Raw genomic sequence first — 15,437 nt, 5'->3', positions numbered from 1 at the left:
CTGAAGTCTGACTGTCATGGTGCAAACTCTCCTGGGCATTTCCATGGGCAGAGACAGAATAATGGTTCCCAAATTTGTGTCTCTAGCCCAATTCCTTATGCAATACCACTTGGACAGTTCACTGACTTACCAATAATTAACATTTAAAAAATGAACTAATTGGGATGCCTGGGTGGTTCAGTGGTTGAGCGTCTGCCTTTGGTCAGGGCATGATCCCAGAGTCCCAGAATCGAGTCCCACGACTGGCTTCCTGCATGGAGCCTCCTTCTCCTTCTGCCTATGTCTCTGCCTCTCTCTCTCTCTGTGTGTCTTTCATGAATAAATGAATAAATAAATAAATAATAAAATAAAAAATAAATAAAAATGAACTAATTGTCTTCCTAATGCTCAATCTGAAAATGGGTTTTCTTCTTGTCACCACTAAGTAAATGACACTTGTTGATCAACTGATCCCCCGTTAGTCCCCAGGAGTCCCAACCAACCAGGACTGTCAATTTGACTTTTCTCAGTATCTCAAAACCCTTTTTCTCTTCAGATTCACTGTCACTGCCTATTATGGTTCAGTTGTGTAACTCCATAAAAGCTATGTTGGAGCCCTGGAGTAGCTGCAATACCTCACAATGTCACCTTTCTAGGAGACAGGGTCTTTCCAAGGGAATCAAGTCATTGATGAGGTCATGGGGGGGTGCCTAATCCAATATAACTGGTAGATATCCTTAAGAGACAGGAAATTCAGAAACAGAGACACAAGGAGAATACCAGGTGAAGATGAATACAAAAGTCGTGATGATAAGTCTATAAGTCAAAGAACACCAAGGATTACCAAAAACCCCCAGAAGCTAGGAGAAAGATGGAATAGCTTGTTCCTCACAGCCCTCAGTAGGCACCATCCCTGTTGACACTTTGATTTTGATCTTCTGGCATCCCAAACTGTGAGACTGTGAGAACATTGATTTCAATTGTTGAAGCCTCCTGCTTTGCCAGTTTGTGGGACTTCATGTATGGCAGCCCTAGTGAACTAATCCACTGACCTGCTTCAGGTTGCCGTCAACATACACCTGGGTTATTTCAAAGCTTCTCCCTGACTGGTTTCTCTGTCTCCAGCTATGCTGCCCTTCATCCATTCAACACACTGCAGTCTTTTGAGTGAGGTATTTTTTTTTTTTGAATGCAGTTGTTTTTTTTCCTTCCATATTCTGTACCATTTATGATTACATATAATTTCACAATAATATGATTATAACAACCTTTCTGCTCTTAGGAATTATATTTAAAAAATATTTTTTTTTCAATTCAAGCTTTGCAGGCATAATGTCTTAATGCAAGTCTATTATGGCCATTTCTCTTAAAACTCCTCAGAGCATATTTTTCTCTCAGATAAAATCTAAATCTCTTGCCTTATGAGGCCCTTCAGGAAAGGGCTCTGCCTACCTCTCTGACCTTACTGTTTGCCATAGCCCCCTAGAACCTCAATTTGCAAACAAATGTATTCAGTTCCCTGAAAAGGTCATACACTCCTTAATTTCTGAACTTCCACATATGTTCATGAAGCAGTTCCCTCTTCACCCCCTACCCCCACCCCAACACTTAGATTGACAGTTTTAGGACCAGCTTCTAGCACTAATTTAGTAATTAGGTTAAATATCACTCATTAATCTATTAGCAGTGGCCCTGCAGTGTGATACAGTGGCTTCCTATCAGAGTAGTTAAAATACCTTATCACAATTGTTATTTTTAATTGGTGTTATGTATCCTTTCTACTTCTTCCCTTTTTTCCCTTTTCTTTGTTAACAGCCAAAGTGCAGATATATGCCAAGAAGCAGAGAGATTAAAAAGAAAATTTTCTGTCCCTTCTACTACCCCCAGTTCAAAAGTTTTCTTTCAGTATTTTCTCTAAGCTTTTACCTACATATAAAATATAGAAACAAATATAAAAACAAAACATATGTTTGGGATATACTACATCTATTGTTCTGTAATTTAATTTTGCTACTGATTATTTTACATTAGAAAAATGTATGCATGTTTTTAAAAAGAAAAAAAAAAGTTTTGAGGATGCCTGGGTGGCTCAGCAGTTGAGTGTCTGCCTTCAGCTCAGGGCGTGATCCCAGAATCTGTGATCGAGTCCCACATCGGGCTCCCTGTGAGGAGCCCGCTTCTTTCTCTGCCTTTCTCTGTGTGTCTCTCATGAATAAATAAATAAAATATTTTTTAAAAAGTTTTAAAATACAAATAGGGGCACCTGGGTGGCTCAGTGGTTGAAATCTGCCTTCAGCTCAGGTCCTGATCCCAGGGTCCTGGGATTGAGTCCCACAATGGGCTCCCTAAGGGGAGCCTGCTTCTCCCTCTGCCTATGTCTCTGCCTGTTTCTGTGTCTCTCATGAATAAATAAATAAAATCTTTAAAATAAATAAATAAATAAATAATAAAATTTATTTATTTATCCCTATTCCAAATAAATAGGAATTAGAGGGGAAAATTAACCAGAATACAATAAATTATATTTGTTCATGTATTGTCAAATAGACTTAGGTGTTTCTTTAGAAAACAAATTTATGGGGATCCCTGGGCGGCTCAGTGGTTTAGCGCCTGCCTTCCACTCAGGGTGTGATCCTGGAGACCCGGGATCGAGTTCCACATCATGCTCCTGCATGGAGCCTGCTTCTCCCTCTGCCTGTGTCTCTGCCTGTGTCTCTGCCTCTCATGAATAAATAAATTAAAAAAAAATCTTAAAAAAAAAAGAAAACAAATTTACTAGTGCATATGGGATCTTTAAAACATATAATCTCTTTAAAATAATAAATATTTAGACAATAATCAAGAATTTAATATTTACAATAAAATATGCCCATCACATCTCTGTTAATACTATAGAAAAAGTAGAAATGGAAAATGTGTAACAAATATTTTCCTACAAATGATTACTATGTAATCATGAACAAGAGTTCACAAAATGTCTTAATGGCACTAGGAAATGCGTACACTAAAATGTAAGCAAAAAGGTCAGATTGGGCAGCCTGGGTGGCTTAGCGGTTTGGCACCACCTTCAGCCCAGGGCGTGATCCTAGAGACCCGGGATCGAGTCCCACGTCGGGCTCCCTGCATGGAGCCTGTTTCTCCCTCTGCCTATGCCTCTGCCTCTCTCTCTCTCTCTCTCTCTCATGAATAAATAAATAAAATCTTAAAAATAAGGACAGATTAAAACTTTAATTATATTATGATTTTAATAATGTGAGGCTATAACTAGGAAAAAAACACGCTAAGAAAATACAACAGGATACTAAGAGGATTGTTTTCTAGATTGTTTGATTACGGATGACCTTTTCTTCCATATATTTTTTTTTTAAAGATTTTATCCATTTATTCATGAGAGACACACAGAGAGAGAGAGAGGCAGAGACACAGGCAGAGAGAGAAGCAGGCTCCATGCAGGGAGCCCGACATGGGGCTTGATCCCCGGTCTCCAGGATCACGCCCTGGGCTGAAGGCTGTGCTAAACCGCCGAGCCATCCGGGGCTGCCCAATATACTTCTATATTAACAGTTAACTGTGGTCAAGCCCTCTGTGTATCTAGAGGCCCAACCTCTGTAGCCATTGTCACTGAAGGACAAACTGTCAGCACCCATCTGCTGGCAAAAAATGCCAATTTTGAGCATTCCCTTTCTGTCATAACTTATACCTGAATAAAATGTTCTTATCATTGGGTATGTAGTAATCTCTGATTTCCTTTATGGTGAAGGTATTAGATGGAGACTCTCGAGATAGGCATGGGAGTGGATTATAGGAACCAATGAGGCGCAGTTTCCATCGTGAGGATGGTACATATGTGTCACCAGTAAATGCTTCAGCTACAAATGTGTAGCCTTTCTAGAGGAAAGAGAATTAGACAGAAGTAAGTCATACTGTTAGTGTTCTCTCAAAGGTACAACATATGACTTCATAGTACTAAATTAAAATGCTTTATTATGTTTATATTTGTAAAGATCCCAATATCTCTTGATAAATAAAAATCATCAGCATTACATTTTGAAATTCCTCTTAGAAAGTGAATCTTACGTGTTTTTAGAGAAAATGAGTCACTCTAACATTTTTGTTTGTGTGTTTCTTAAGCTATAACACAAAGCGCGTAACTCTGATAGATGATTGGTATGTTTTTTCCAATTCTTCTAATGCTTCCTAAGGCAGATTTTTATCATTGCATCACCTCAGAGAAGCCCAATAACTTCCTACCTGATGTCCCTGTTTTTTTCAATACAAGATGAGAAAAGCAGAAACATTTATGGAAATGTAATTCCCTTGGGATGACAATTGATGGAAAAAGCTATCAAGTTAACAACAGATCTGGTTCCAGGGAACCCAGATATGAGTATGGAGGTGAGCTCTTTAGGTTGGAGAAAACAAGCAGCTAAGAAACCTGAGATAACATCATACTGGATAATAACTTGGTTCTACATAATTGGATATCCAGCTGGCTAAAATGTCAGTGAAGCAAGAGCATGATATCGTAACGAGATACAAAAGTTCAAAGTAATTCTGAGTTTATAATTCCAGACACTTCTAATAAGGAAGAAAAATATAATTTGTATTCCAGTTGATTCTAATGCAAAGGAAGCTCTCTGATGTGTTTAGATTTTCAGAAACAAAAATTAGAAATACATAAGACAGAACAAATTCAATACATTGCAATAAAAATCTACAGATATAACCCAGAATTATAATACCCACAATGAGATGAGAATTGCAGTACCAATAAGGACCCTTTGACATTATGTTTGGAGCAAGGAAATAAAGGAAGATAAATCATATATGCTAAAGTATTTCTACTTATAAAGTATAATTGCTATTTTCATTATTTTTTGAGTTTGTGGTACTAATGCATTAAGAAGCAAATAAAATTATATAACTGTGTATTTGTCTAGGCTCAGAGAATAAGTTTGAGAGGGGAAAAAAAGACTTATAAAATGGTAGATGGATATTGGTAAGTGAAATTCTAAAGCTAAACAGGTGATAGGGTTTTAAGAGAGACCTGACTATTCTACACAACTTCAAGACTCTTGAGTAATAGTAACATAATATTTAAATATTTGCAAAAGACACATATAAGATATATGCAAAAACTCTTATAACTCAACAATAAGAAAACAAGCAACCTGATTAAAAAATTTTAAGAGACATCTTACCAAAGAAGATATACAGATGGCAAATAAACATACAAAAAAGATGCTCCACATGGACTATTATCAGAGAAACCAAAACAAGCATGGGATACTACTACACTCCTATTAGAAGAGCCCAGATCCATTAACACTGAAATGCCAAATGCTGGTGAGGATATAGAGCAACAGGAACTCTTATTCATTCCTAGTGGGAATTAAAAGTGGTACAGACACTTCGAAGGATACTTTGGCAGTTTCTTATAAAACTACACATATTCTTATTATACAGGCCAGCAATACTGCTCCTCGGTATTTACCCAGGAGAGTGAAAAACTTATGTCCACACCTGTCCACAGATGTTTGTAGGTGTTTTGTTCATAATTACCATAACTTAGAAGCAACCAGTATGTCCTTCAGTACAGGAATAAGTAGACCAACTTTGATACAAGCAGAGAGTGGAACATTATTATTAAAAAGAAATGAGCTATTAAACCATACAAAGATACGAGAAAATCTTAAATGCATGTTTTTGAGTGAAAGAAGCCAATCTGAAAAGATTACATACTATATGATTCCAACTTTACTTCATTCTGGAAAAGACAAAACTATGGAGACAGAAAAAAGATAAGGGATAGGTAGGGGTTGGGGGAAGGGGAATACATATGTGGATCACAGAGGATTTTTAGGGCTGTGAAAAGACTCTTTATGATGCCATGAGAGTGGATACATGTCATTTTACATTTGTCCAAACCCATAGAATATTCAACATGAACAGTGAACCATAATATAAACTATGAACTTTGGGGGATTATGATGGACACAATGTAGGATGATCAGCGTTGTAAATGTGCCACTCTGGTGGGATGTGTCAATACTGGGGGTAGCTGTGCACATGTGGGGGCAGGACATATGTGGGAAATCTCTGTACTTTCCTCTCAGTTTTGCTGTGAACCTAAAACTGCTCTCATCTATTGCTCCTAAGATTTGCAATGAAATATTAAAACCCTTCCAAGTGTTGTTTTTTTTTTTTTTTAAGATTTTATTTATTTACTTGAGAGAGAGAGAGTATAAGCAGAGAAAGCAGCAGGCAGAGGGAGAGGGAAAAGAAGGCTCCCCACTGAGCAGGGTGCCCATCCTAAGACCCTGGGATCATGACCTGAGCCAAAGGCAGATGCTTAATAGATTGAGCCACCCAGGTGCCCCAAAACTTTTCCAAGTCTTAAAAAATTTTTTAATTTCATTTTTTTAATCTCTAAAACAACTCAAAAGAGTTATTCAGTTTTTTATGAAGTTAATATTTTTAAAAATTTATCCTTCATCCCTATAAACCAGTATTCATTAGATAGGTATGTCTTAATTTGTGCACAATAATGCACAGGATCATGGGCTTAAATGAACTTTGAATGTCAATTACAACCATAGCTCAAAGAGAAAAATGAAAAGATTCAAAGCTATATAGGTAAAGAATGAAAGATTAGAGCTAAAACAAATCTCCCAGTTTGCAGTGGAGGTGCATACTATCTTTGGTCATGCTTCCCTCTTAGAGGAAATACCCCCAAACACAAGGATGAGATTCTAATAGAGAGGCAACATAATTTGAGTGGGATCACTAGAAATCAGGATCTATCATGCAGTAGGAATAATATGCCAAGTGCTTTGTAAGAAATTTGTGTAGCCTAGAAAAGACGGGCTGGGGCGCGGTGAGTGGTGATGTAATCACAATCTTTTGAAATACTTAGGGATGTAATAAAACCCAGTGGGAAACTGAAACAACCGATCGATTTGGTTGAAGAATAGGACTCACTGAGCCCTTTACCTCCATTTCCATTTTAAGGGTTTCTTTTTTTTTTAATCTTTTATTTTTTAAGATTTTATTTATTTATTCATGATAGTCACAGAGAGAGAGAGAGAGAGGCAGAGACACAGGCAGAGGGAGAAGCAGGCTCCATGCAGGGAGCCCGACCTGGGATTCGATCCCAGGTCTCCAGGATAGCGCCCTGGGCCAAAGGCAGGTGCTAAACCGCTGCGCCACCCAGGGATCCCCGTTTTAAGGGTTTCTATGATTTTCTGATTTTACTAAGAATTTCCAGTGCTTTCTTTTTGTCATATCCTCTTTGGAGAAAAGAAAAAAGAGAGCTGAGAGGTGAATATTCTAGCACTCACATTAAATACCTTGGGCTGTCAAATAAATGGACTTTTGTAGAAAAAGACCAGGACTTTATTCCTCTCATAAGTAGGTTGAAAAAGCACATCTGTTCTATCTTCTCCTGGAGTCTTATAAGGTGCTGGGTTCTCGCTGCCATTCTATCATATGGAAAGAATAAAATTTGCACCTACCTTATTCTTGGTATAATGATAAGGCACCACTTTTTGGAACACTTTTGGCACTTGTTCCATTGTGTCATTATTAACAATGTGAAGCATGCAGACCGGAAGTGTAGTATATACTTTGGGAACCAAAATCATATCTTGAGGAACCAAAAATGTTTCTCTGTAATTACAAAAGCATGAACTTTCTCTTAGCATGAATCAGAAAGTTTGAAATTAGGTTTAATGCAAGAAATAAAAAAGTAAGTTTAAAGTTACAAATAACTACAAAGCATACATGTTGTTGTTTTTTTTTAATCATGAATATACTCTTGTTTTTTTTGAATATACTCTTTTGCTATGTAAATGTAAAGCCTTTAAGAAATTCCATTTTATAATAATTTGTGACTGTCACCTAATATGATATTGCTTCGAAATTAAATGATTTCTTTCTATACTGATAGCACATCAATGGACTATGTTTATCATACTCATAAAAATGCTAATTAACTTCACATTTTTCATATTTTAGTTAAATAAACATGGATAAAATTTCTGTAATATCTCATCTCTGCATAGCAGATGGAGAGGAAGTACTAAGTTGTGAAAGCAACCTAGAAGTTCATACTTTCACTGCTACCATAAATAAAACTCTACACATATACTACTACATGTCATTTGAAGAAGACATTGTATGCCAATTTATGATAGTCTCACCTGAATACTATAAACCAAGTATTTGGTAGTTGGTCTGCATAAGTCACAGTATAGTCAGCAAAAACAATCTTAGTTTCTTCATCTTGATAGCATGGATAATATTCAATAGACTTGCACTTGCTTTTAAACATTAGTCTAGAAACGTAAAAATAATTTAATTTCCAATGGCAAAGGCAACTTTTAAAATAAATTTTATTTACCAAAAAAAAAGTAGGCAAAATAACAAAATATTACAGTCTATTGTTGGCTGGATTGAGTCCTTGATCAAAGGTTGTGGGGGTCATAGGGCATGGCACCCAAGTAGGGGAGCCCATTCCAGGTCAACCATGAAAGATTATCTCAAAGTTCTCTAAAGTTATCTGAATTCTTAATCAAATGAGAACTTAATTCATGATCAAGAAAGTAATTTTAATTTATGGGTGGGAAATCATCACCAAAGCTCAGACTCTAAGGGTAGGAAAACAGGAACAGGCAAAGTAGCAATAAAACTGAAGGTCTGTAATTGACATAGGGAATCAATACGAGAATGGAGTTTAAAGTAAGGAATGGATTTGTAAAAACAAAAACAAAACAAAAAAACCCATTTAAACAAACAAAAAACTAAGGCCATAATCAAGGACAGAATGGATTTCTGGCCCATAAGAGACTGGTGTGTATAACTAGTAAAAAGAATTATGGGTTGAGGTTTCTCCATGATTTCCCCCCTGAAAGCTGTGGCATATTTCAGAACATGATTAAAGTGATGTGAGAGATGCTCTCTCTAGGTTTGTTCCTTCCAACTGCCAGGAACTGGATCTCACTTCAGTAGCACCAGGAATCTACTGTATAGATCTTTTGTATACTGTCTATAAAATTAGCTGGGATGGAAGCCATAATGACCATAGAAAATGGTTCTGTATTAGAGGTCTAGACAGACCTAAAGGTGTTCTTGCCTTCCAGAAGGTAGATGGCTTGACTGTACCATCAGTGAGACATAAAGCCATGGAGATTCTTATGGGGGACAGGATTCACATGCTTCATTTGATCACTGATCTTTGATTATGAGAGGAAATTGACAGATTCATACTTGGGAGAGTTTTAAGCCCTTTAGCTAAGTTATGAGAATAAAGATTGACCACATATCCTGGTTTGTCTGGGGCAGTCCTGGTTTGCACTCACACACCTGTCATAATTATTAATAGTGCACCCTCTGTTCCTTTTGTAAAAGTGCCCCAGTTCAAATGATAAATAACCTGATTTTCCTAGTTAGGAACTGTAATATGATGGTCTGTCAATGCAGAGCACCACTGCCAATCACATGGGGTTGGCCAAATGTGGGTGTTGGCCAAATGTGGGTGTTGGCTGAGGCAACATGGCAGCTAAACAGGCTACCTAGGGAATTGACTGTAATGGGACCAGCCACCATTCTAAGATAAGGGAGGGATTTAGAGGCATTCCAGTCATTGTTGCCATCATACATTCTACACTTTTGCATAAGCCTCACGAAATTTTAATTTTAATTTTTAATGTATATAGGGCCATCAAAATCCTGACGTACTATATGAAACACCTTGAATGACCCAGAGAAATATTCCTGACAGACTTGAAAGGTTTTCTTTTAACTTTGTATCATAGTACGGAAAGAAAGTTATTATCAGTAAACTGAGCCTCGTCCAAAGTTCACTTTGGAAAGTTCTGCCCTTTAAGGTCTGAGAATGTAAAGCTGGATTCCAGGATCTCAAAGTTCCTCATTAGTAATAATTATAAAGTAATATTTATAATAGTTAATGTTCTATAATGACTTAATCTGTAGCTTGTACTAACTACTTTTCTTGATCTACCTTAATTTATCTTTACAGCCTCATTAAGGAATAGTACTGTGAGGTAGATATTGTTTTCTCTATATAAAAATTATTTCTCTATGTTAAATATTATTAATAAAATATTAAATATTATTAATAAAATTTAATTTTATCTTCCAAGAGGTTAAGAGACTTATCTCAGATCACACATCTGATAATTAGTAGATCTGAGGTTAGCATTAGGTCTTACACTGAAAGATGTGCTCTTGACTAAAAAAAGAGGCAGGTAGCAAGACTACACAGCTTTGGATGCCCCTGCTATTTAAATTTAAAGGTAAGACAGCCTTGTCAGTTCCATCCATCCAATAGATGTGGGTGTAGAACTCAAAATATTGAAAGAGCATGGCCTATGTAATGGATATTTGCTGAGTTTCTAAGAAATACTGTTGGCTATGGGGGAAAGAGCACGTGGAGAGGAACAGCAACTTCCTGATGGAATTCTGCTGTGTTTCAAATACACCTACACCTTCAAATACACCTGATACCTTCAAATACCCTGATAGAGTTCATGTTTTTAGCACTTCATTTACATGAAAATTAGGTATAATCTGGCCCAGAGATCTTCCCCACAATGCAAAAGCAAGTTAGAAAAGAAAGGTTGTGCTCTTTGTTTGTCTGTACAACTGGAATCTTAGGCAAAAGAATAGCCCTTTTAGAAAGTAAGTTCTGGAGCAAAAGTTAGTCAAGTTGGATGAAGAGGTAATGGTGGAATCCGTGGGTCAGGACTAGAGTGAGGTGAATGAGATACTTACTCCCAGGGTTAGGTGAGTACTATACAGATTTGGATTTTCTCTGTGTTTAAAATTTTTATATTGGGTTCATAGTGAATTTTTTCATTATATTTAGGCTACTTCATATTTTTATATATTTTTATATATAATTTTCTTTTTGTCTCTTGTTTATAAATAGAAATTCAATTGTTATTTTATATTGACCTTGTCTCCAGCAAATTTTCTTAATTATCTCATTAATTCTAATAATTTTTCTGCAGATTTTAAAACATTTTCTACATATATAATCATATTGCCTGTAAACAGTGATGGTTTTATTTTTTTCCCCTCAAATCCTAATTTTTATTTTGCTTTATTGCTATTTTGTCCTTCTCAGAATTATTCCAGGATTCTTTTTTATTATTGGAGTTCAATTTGCCAGCATATAGCATAATACCCAGTGCTCATCCTGCCAAGTGCCCCCCCTCAGTGCCCATCACCCAGTCACCCCAACCCTCCACTACCCCTTGTTCGTTTCCCAGAGTTAGGTGTCTCTCATGTTTTGTCACCCTCACTGATATTTTCACTCATTTTCTCTCCTTTTCCCTTTATTCCCTTTCACTATTTTTCATATTCCCCAAATGAATGAGACCTATAATGTTTGTCCTTCTCTGATTGTCCTATTTCACTCAGCATAATACCCTGCAGGTCCATCAACATCAAAGCAAATGGTGGGTATTTGTCATTTCAAATGGCTGGGTACTATTCCATTGTACACATATACCACATCTTCTTTATCCAATCATCTGTCGATGGACATCGAGGCTCCTTCCACAGTCTAGCTATTGTGGACATTGCTGCTATAAACATTGGGGTGCAGGTGTTCCGGCGTTTCACTGCCTCTGTATCTTTGGGGTAAATCCCCAGCAGTGCAATTGCTGGGTCGTAGGGCAGATCTATTTTTAACTCTTTGAGGAACCTCCACACAGTTTTCCAGAGTGGCTGTACCAGTTCACATTCCCACCAACAGTGTAAGAGGGTTCCCCTTTCTCCACATCCTCTCCAACATTTGTGGTTTCCTGCCTTGTTAATTTTCACCATTCTCACTGGTGTGAGGTGGGATCTCATTGTGGTTTTGATTTGTATTTCCCTGATGGCAAGTGACGTGGAGCATTTTCTCATGTGCTTGTTGGCCATGTCTGTGTCTTCCTCTGTGAGATTTCTCTTCATGTCTTTTGCCCATTTCATGATTGGATTGTTGGTTTCTTTGCTGTTGAGTTTAATAAGTTCTTTATAGATCTTGGATACTAGCCCTTTATCTGATAGGTCATTTGCAAATGTCTTCTCCCATTCTGTAGGTTGTCTTTTAGTTTTGTTGACTGTTTCTTTTGCTGTGCAAAAGCTTCTTATCTTGATGAAGTCCCAATAGGTCATTTTTGCTTTTGTTTCCCTTGCCTTCATAGATGTATCTTACAAGAAGTTGCTGTGGTCAAGTTCAAAAAGGGTGTTGCCTGTGTTCTCCTCTAGGATTTTGATGGATTCTTGTCTCACATTTAGATCTTTCATCCATTTTGAGTTTATCTTTGTGTATGATGTAAGAGAATGGTCTAGTTTCATTCCTCTGCATGTGGATGTCCAATTTTCCCAGCACCATTTATTGAAGAGACTGTCCTTTTTCCAGTGGATAGTCTTTCCTGATTTGTCAAATATTAGTTGACCATAGAGTTGAGGGTCCACTTCTGGATTCTCCATTCTGTTCCATTGATCTATGTGTCTGTCTTTGTGCCAGTATCACACTGTCTTGATGACCACAGCTTTGTAGTACAACCTGAAATCTGACATTGTGATGCCCCCAGCTATGGTTTTCTTTTTCAATATTCCCCTGGCTATTCGGGGTCTTTTCTGATTCCACACCAATCTTAAGATGATTCGTTCTAACTCTCTGAAGAAAGTCCATAGTATTTTGATAGGGATTGCATTAAACCTGTAAATTGCCCTGGGTAACATTGACATTTTCACAATATTAATTCTCCCAATCCATGAGCATGGAATATTTTTCCATCTCTTTGTGTCTTCCTTAATTTCTTTCAGAAGAGTTCTGTAGTTTTTAGGGTATAGATCCTTTACCTCTTTGGTTAGGTTTATTCCTAGGTATCTTATGCTTTTGGGTGCAATTGTAAATGGGATTGACTCCTTAATTTCTCTTCAGTCTCATTGTTAGTGTAGAGAACTGCCACTGATTTCTGGGCATTGACTTTGTATCCTGCCACATTGCCGAATTGCTGTATGAGTTCTAGAAATTTTGGGGTGGAGTCTTTTGGGTTTTCTATGTACAGTATCATGTCATCTGTGAAGAGGGAGAGTTTGACTTCTTCTTTGCCAATTTGAATGCCTTTAATGTCTTTTTGTTGCCTGATTGCTGAGGCTAGGACTTCTAGTACTATGTTAAATAGCAGTGGGGAGAGTGGACATCCCTGTCTTGTTCCTGATCTTAGGGGAAAGACTCCTAGTGTTTCCCCATTGAGAATGATATTTGCTGTGGGCATTTCGTAGATGGCTTTTTTTTTTTTTCATTTATTTATGATAGTCACAGAGAGAGAGAGAGAGGCAGAGACACAGGCAGAGGAAGCAGCAGGCTCCATGCACCGGGAGCCTGATGTGGGATTCGATCCTGGGTCTCCAGGATCGCGCCCTGGGCCAAAGGCAGGCGCCAAACCGCTGTGCCACCCAGGGATCCCCTCGTAGATGGCTTTTAAGATGCTGAGGAATGTTCTCTCTATCCCTACACTCTGAAGAGTTTTGATCAGGAATGGATGCTGTATTTTATCAAATGCTTTCTCTGCATCTATTGAGAGGATCATATGGTTCTTGTTTTTTCTCTTGTTGATATGATGAATCACATCTATTGTTTTACAAGTGTTGAACCAGCCTTGCATCCCGGGGATAAATCCCACTTGGTCATGGTGAATAATCTTCTTAATGTACTGTTGGATCCTATTGGCTAGTATCTTGTTGAACTTTCGCATCTGTGTTCATCAGGGATATTCGTCTATAACTCTCCTTTTTGGTGGGGTCTTTGGTTTTGGAATTAAGGTGATGCTGGCCTCATAGAACAAGTTTGGAAGTATTCCATCTCTTTCTATCTTTCTGAACAGCTTTAATAGAATAGGTATGGTTTTTTCTTTAAATGTTTGATAGAATTCCCCTGGGAAGCCATCTGGCCCTGGACTTTTGTGTCTTGGGAGGTTTTTGATGACTGCTTCCATCTCCTCCCTGGTTATCGGCTTGTTCAGGTTTTCTATTTCTTCCTGTTCCAGTTTTTTTTTTTTTTCATGTGAACAAAAATACAGAATATATTTATTGATTTTTCCCCTAAAGAGAATACAGTTTGTATTAGAGAAGTAAAAGATTAGTTACCAGGAGTTGCTTTTGGAGAATAATCAATCAGTGCCTTATCAACAGTTGGATACTGATACCAGGGACCATCACCTCTTGCACGCATCAACCTTAGCACTTCCAGCTCCTTTAACCGTAAATCAGCCTTTTCAGCTTCAATTTTAAGGATAGCCATTGTTTTTTCATAATTCTTTTCAGGGCTATCAAAGAAAGTTCGGGCAATCCATCTTGATATAGGATGCTTAAAATACTCCCAGTGTTCTGGGATGTAACCTTCCGGAATTTCTGCTAACTCAGCTTCACCAATAAATACATTCACCAAAGTTATGCCAATTGCTACTGGAATCCCAGTCAACAAAATGTAGAATTTCATTAAATTCAAAAAACGCCTGTCACAGAATTCAGAAGGTTTGATGATAAACAGTCTTTTCCCACGGTCTCCGCTGTGTCGCACAGGAGCGACAGTCTTCGGAAAGCCACGGGTGAGGAAACCCCCACATCCAAGACGAGGACAGAGCCCGCGGCCCGACAAAGTGGCCACTGCAGTGACCGAAGCCCGCTGCAGTATACTCATGGCCGCCATGGCTACTCTGGGCAATTGACCCTGTTCCAGTTTTGATAGTTTGTGGCTTTCCAGGAATGCGTCCATTTCTTCTAGATTGCCCAATTTATTGGCATATAGTTGCTCATAGTAAGTTTTAAAATAATTTGTATTTCCTTGGTATTGGTGGTGATCTCTCCTTTTTCATTCGTGATTTTATTAATTTGAGTCTTCTCTCTCTTCTTTTTAATAAAGCTGGCTAATGGTTTATCTATCTTTTAATTCTTTCAAAGAACCAACTCCTGGTTTTGTTGATCTGTTCCACAGTTCTTCTGGTCTCTATTTCATTGAGTTCTGCTCGAATCTTTATTAACTCTCTTCTTCTGCTGGATGAAGGTTTTATTTGCTGTTCTTTCTCCAGTTCCTTTAGGTGCAAGGTTAGGTTTTGTATTTGAGTTCTTTCCAGTTTCTTGATGGATGCTTGTATTGTGATGTATTTCCCCATCCAGACTGCTTTTGCTATATCCCAAGGATTTTGAACAGTTGTATCTTCATTCTCATTAGTTTCCATGAATCTTTTTAATTCTTCCCTAATTTCCTGGTTGACCCTTTTATCTTTTAGCAGGATGGTCTTTAACCTCCACGTGTTTGAATTCCTTCCAAATTTCTTCTTGTGACTGAGTTCTAGTTTCAAAGCATTATGGTCTGAAGATATGCAGGGACAATCCCAATCTTTTTGTATTGGTTAAGACCTGATTTGTGACCCAGT

General features: G+C 37.7%; 2 protein-coding genes across 4 annotated transcripts in view; both read right to left on the bottom strand.

Moving 5' to 3' along the window:
- Positions 1-15,437, bottom strand: part of ADGB (androglobin) — a 161,532-nt gene that overhangs the window by 39,128 nt on the left and 106,967 nt on the right. For all 3 annotated transcript variants that reach the window (XM_025422508.3, XM_025422506.3, XM_025422507.3), the window contains exons 24-26: positions 8,181-8,315; positions 7,494-7,647; positions 3,680-3,867 (exon numbers count right to left, since the gene is read on the bottom strand). In XM_025422508.3, the coding sequence (XP_025278293.1) occupies positions 3,680-3,867; positions 7,494-7,647; positions 8,181-8,315 (477 nt within the window). The remainder of the gene's footprint in view (positions 1-3,679; positions 3,868-7,493; positions 7,648-8,180; positions 8,316-15,437) is intronic.
- LOC112644265 (NADH dehydrogenase [ubiquinone] 1 beta subcomplex subunit 5, mitochondrial-like) lies at positions 14,054-14,725 on the bottom strand. Its single transcript, XM_035707960.2, has one exon. The coding sequence runs from the start codon at positions 14,708-14,710 to the stop codon at positions 14,141-14,143; it is 570 nt and encodes a 189-aa protein (XP_035563853.1). The 5' UTR covers positions 14,711-14,725; the 3' UTR covers positions 14,054-14,140.

Source organism: Canis lupus, chromosome 1 (genome assembly GCF_003254725.2).
Source record: "Canis lupus dingo isolate Sandy chromosome 1, ASM325472v2, whole genome shotgun sequence".
NCBI classification, from domain to species: domain Eukaryota; kingdom Metazoa; phylum Chordata; class Mammalia; order Carnivora; family Canidae; genus Canis; species Canis lupus.
Note: the sequence above shows the minus strand (reverse complement) of the source record. Positions and strands in the feature narration are given on the sequence as shown.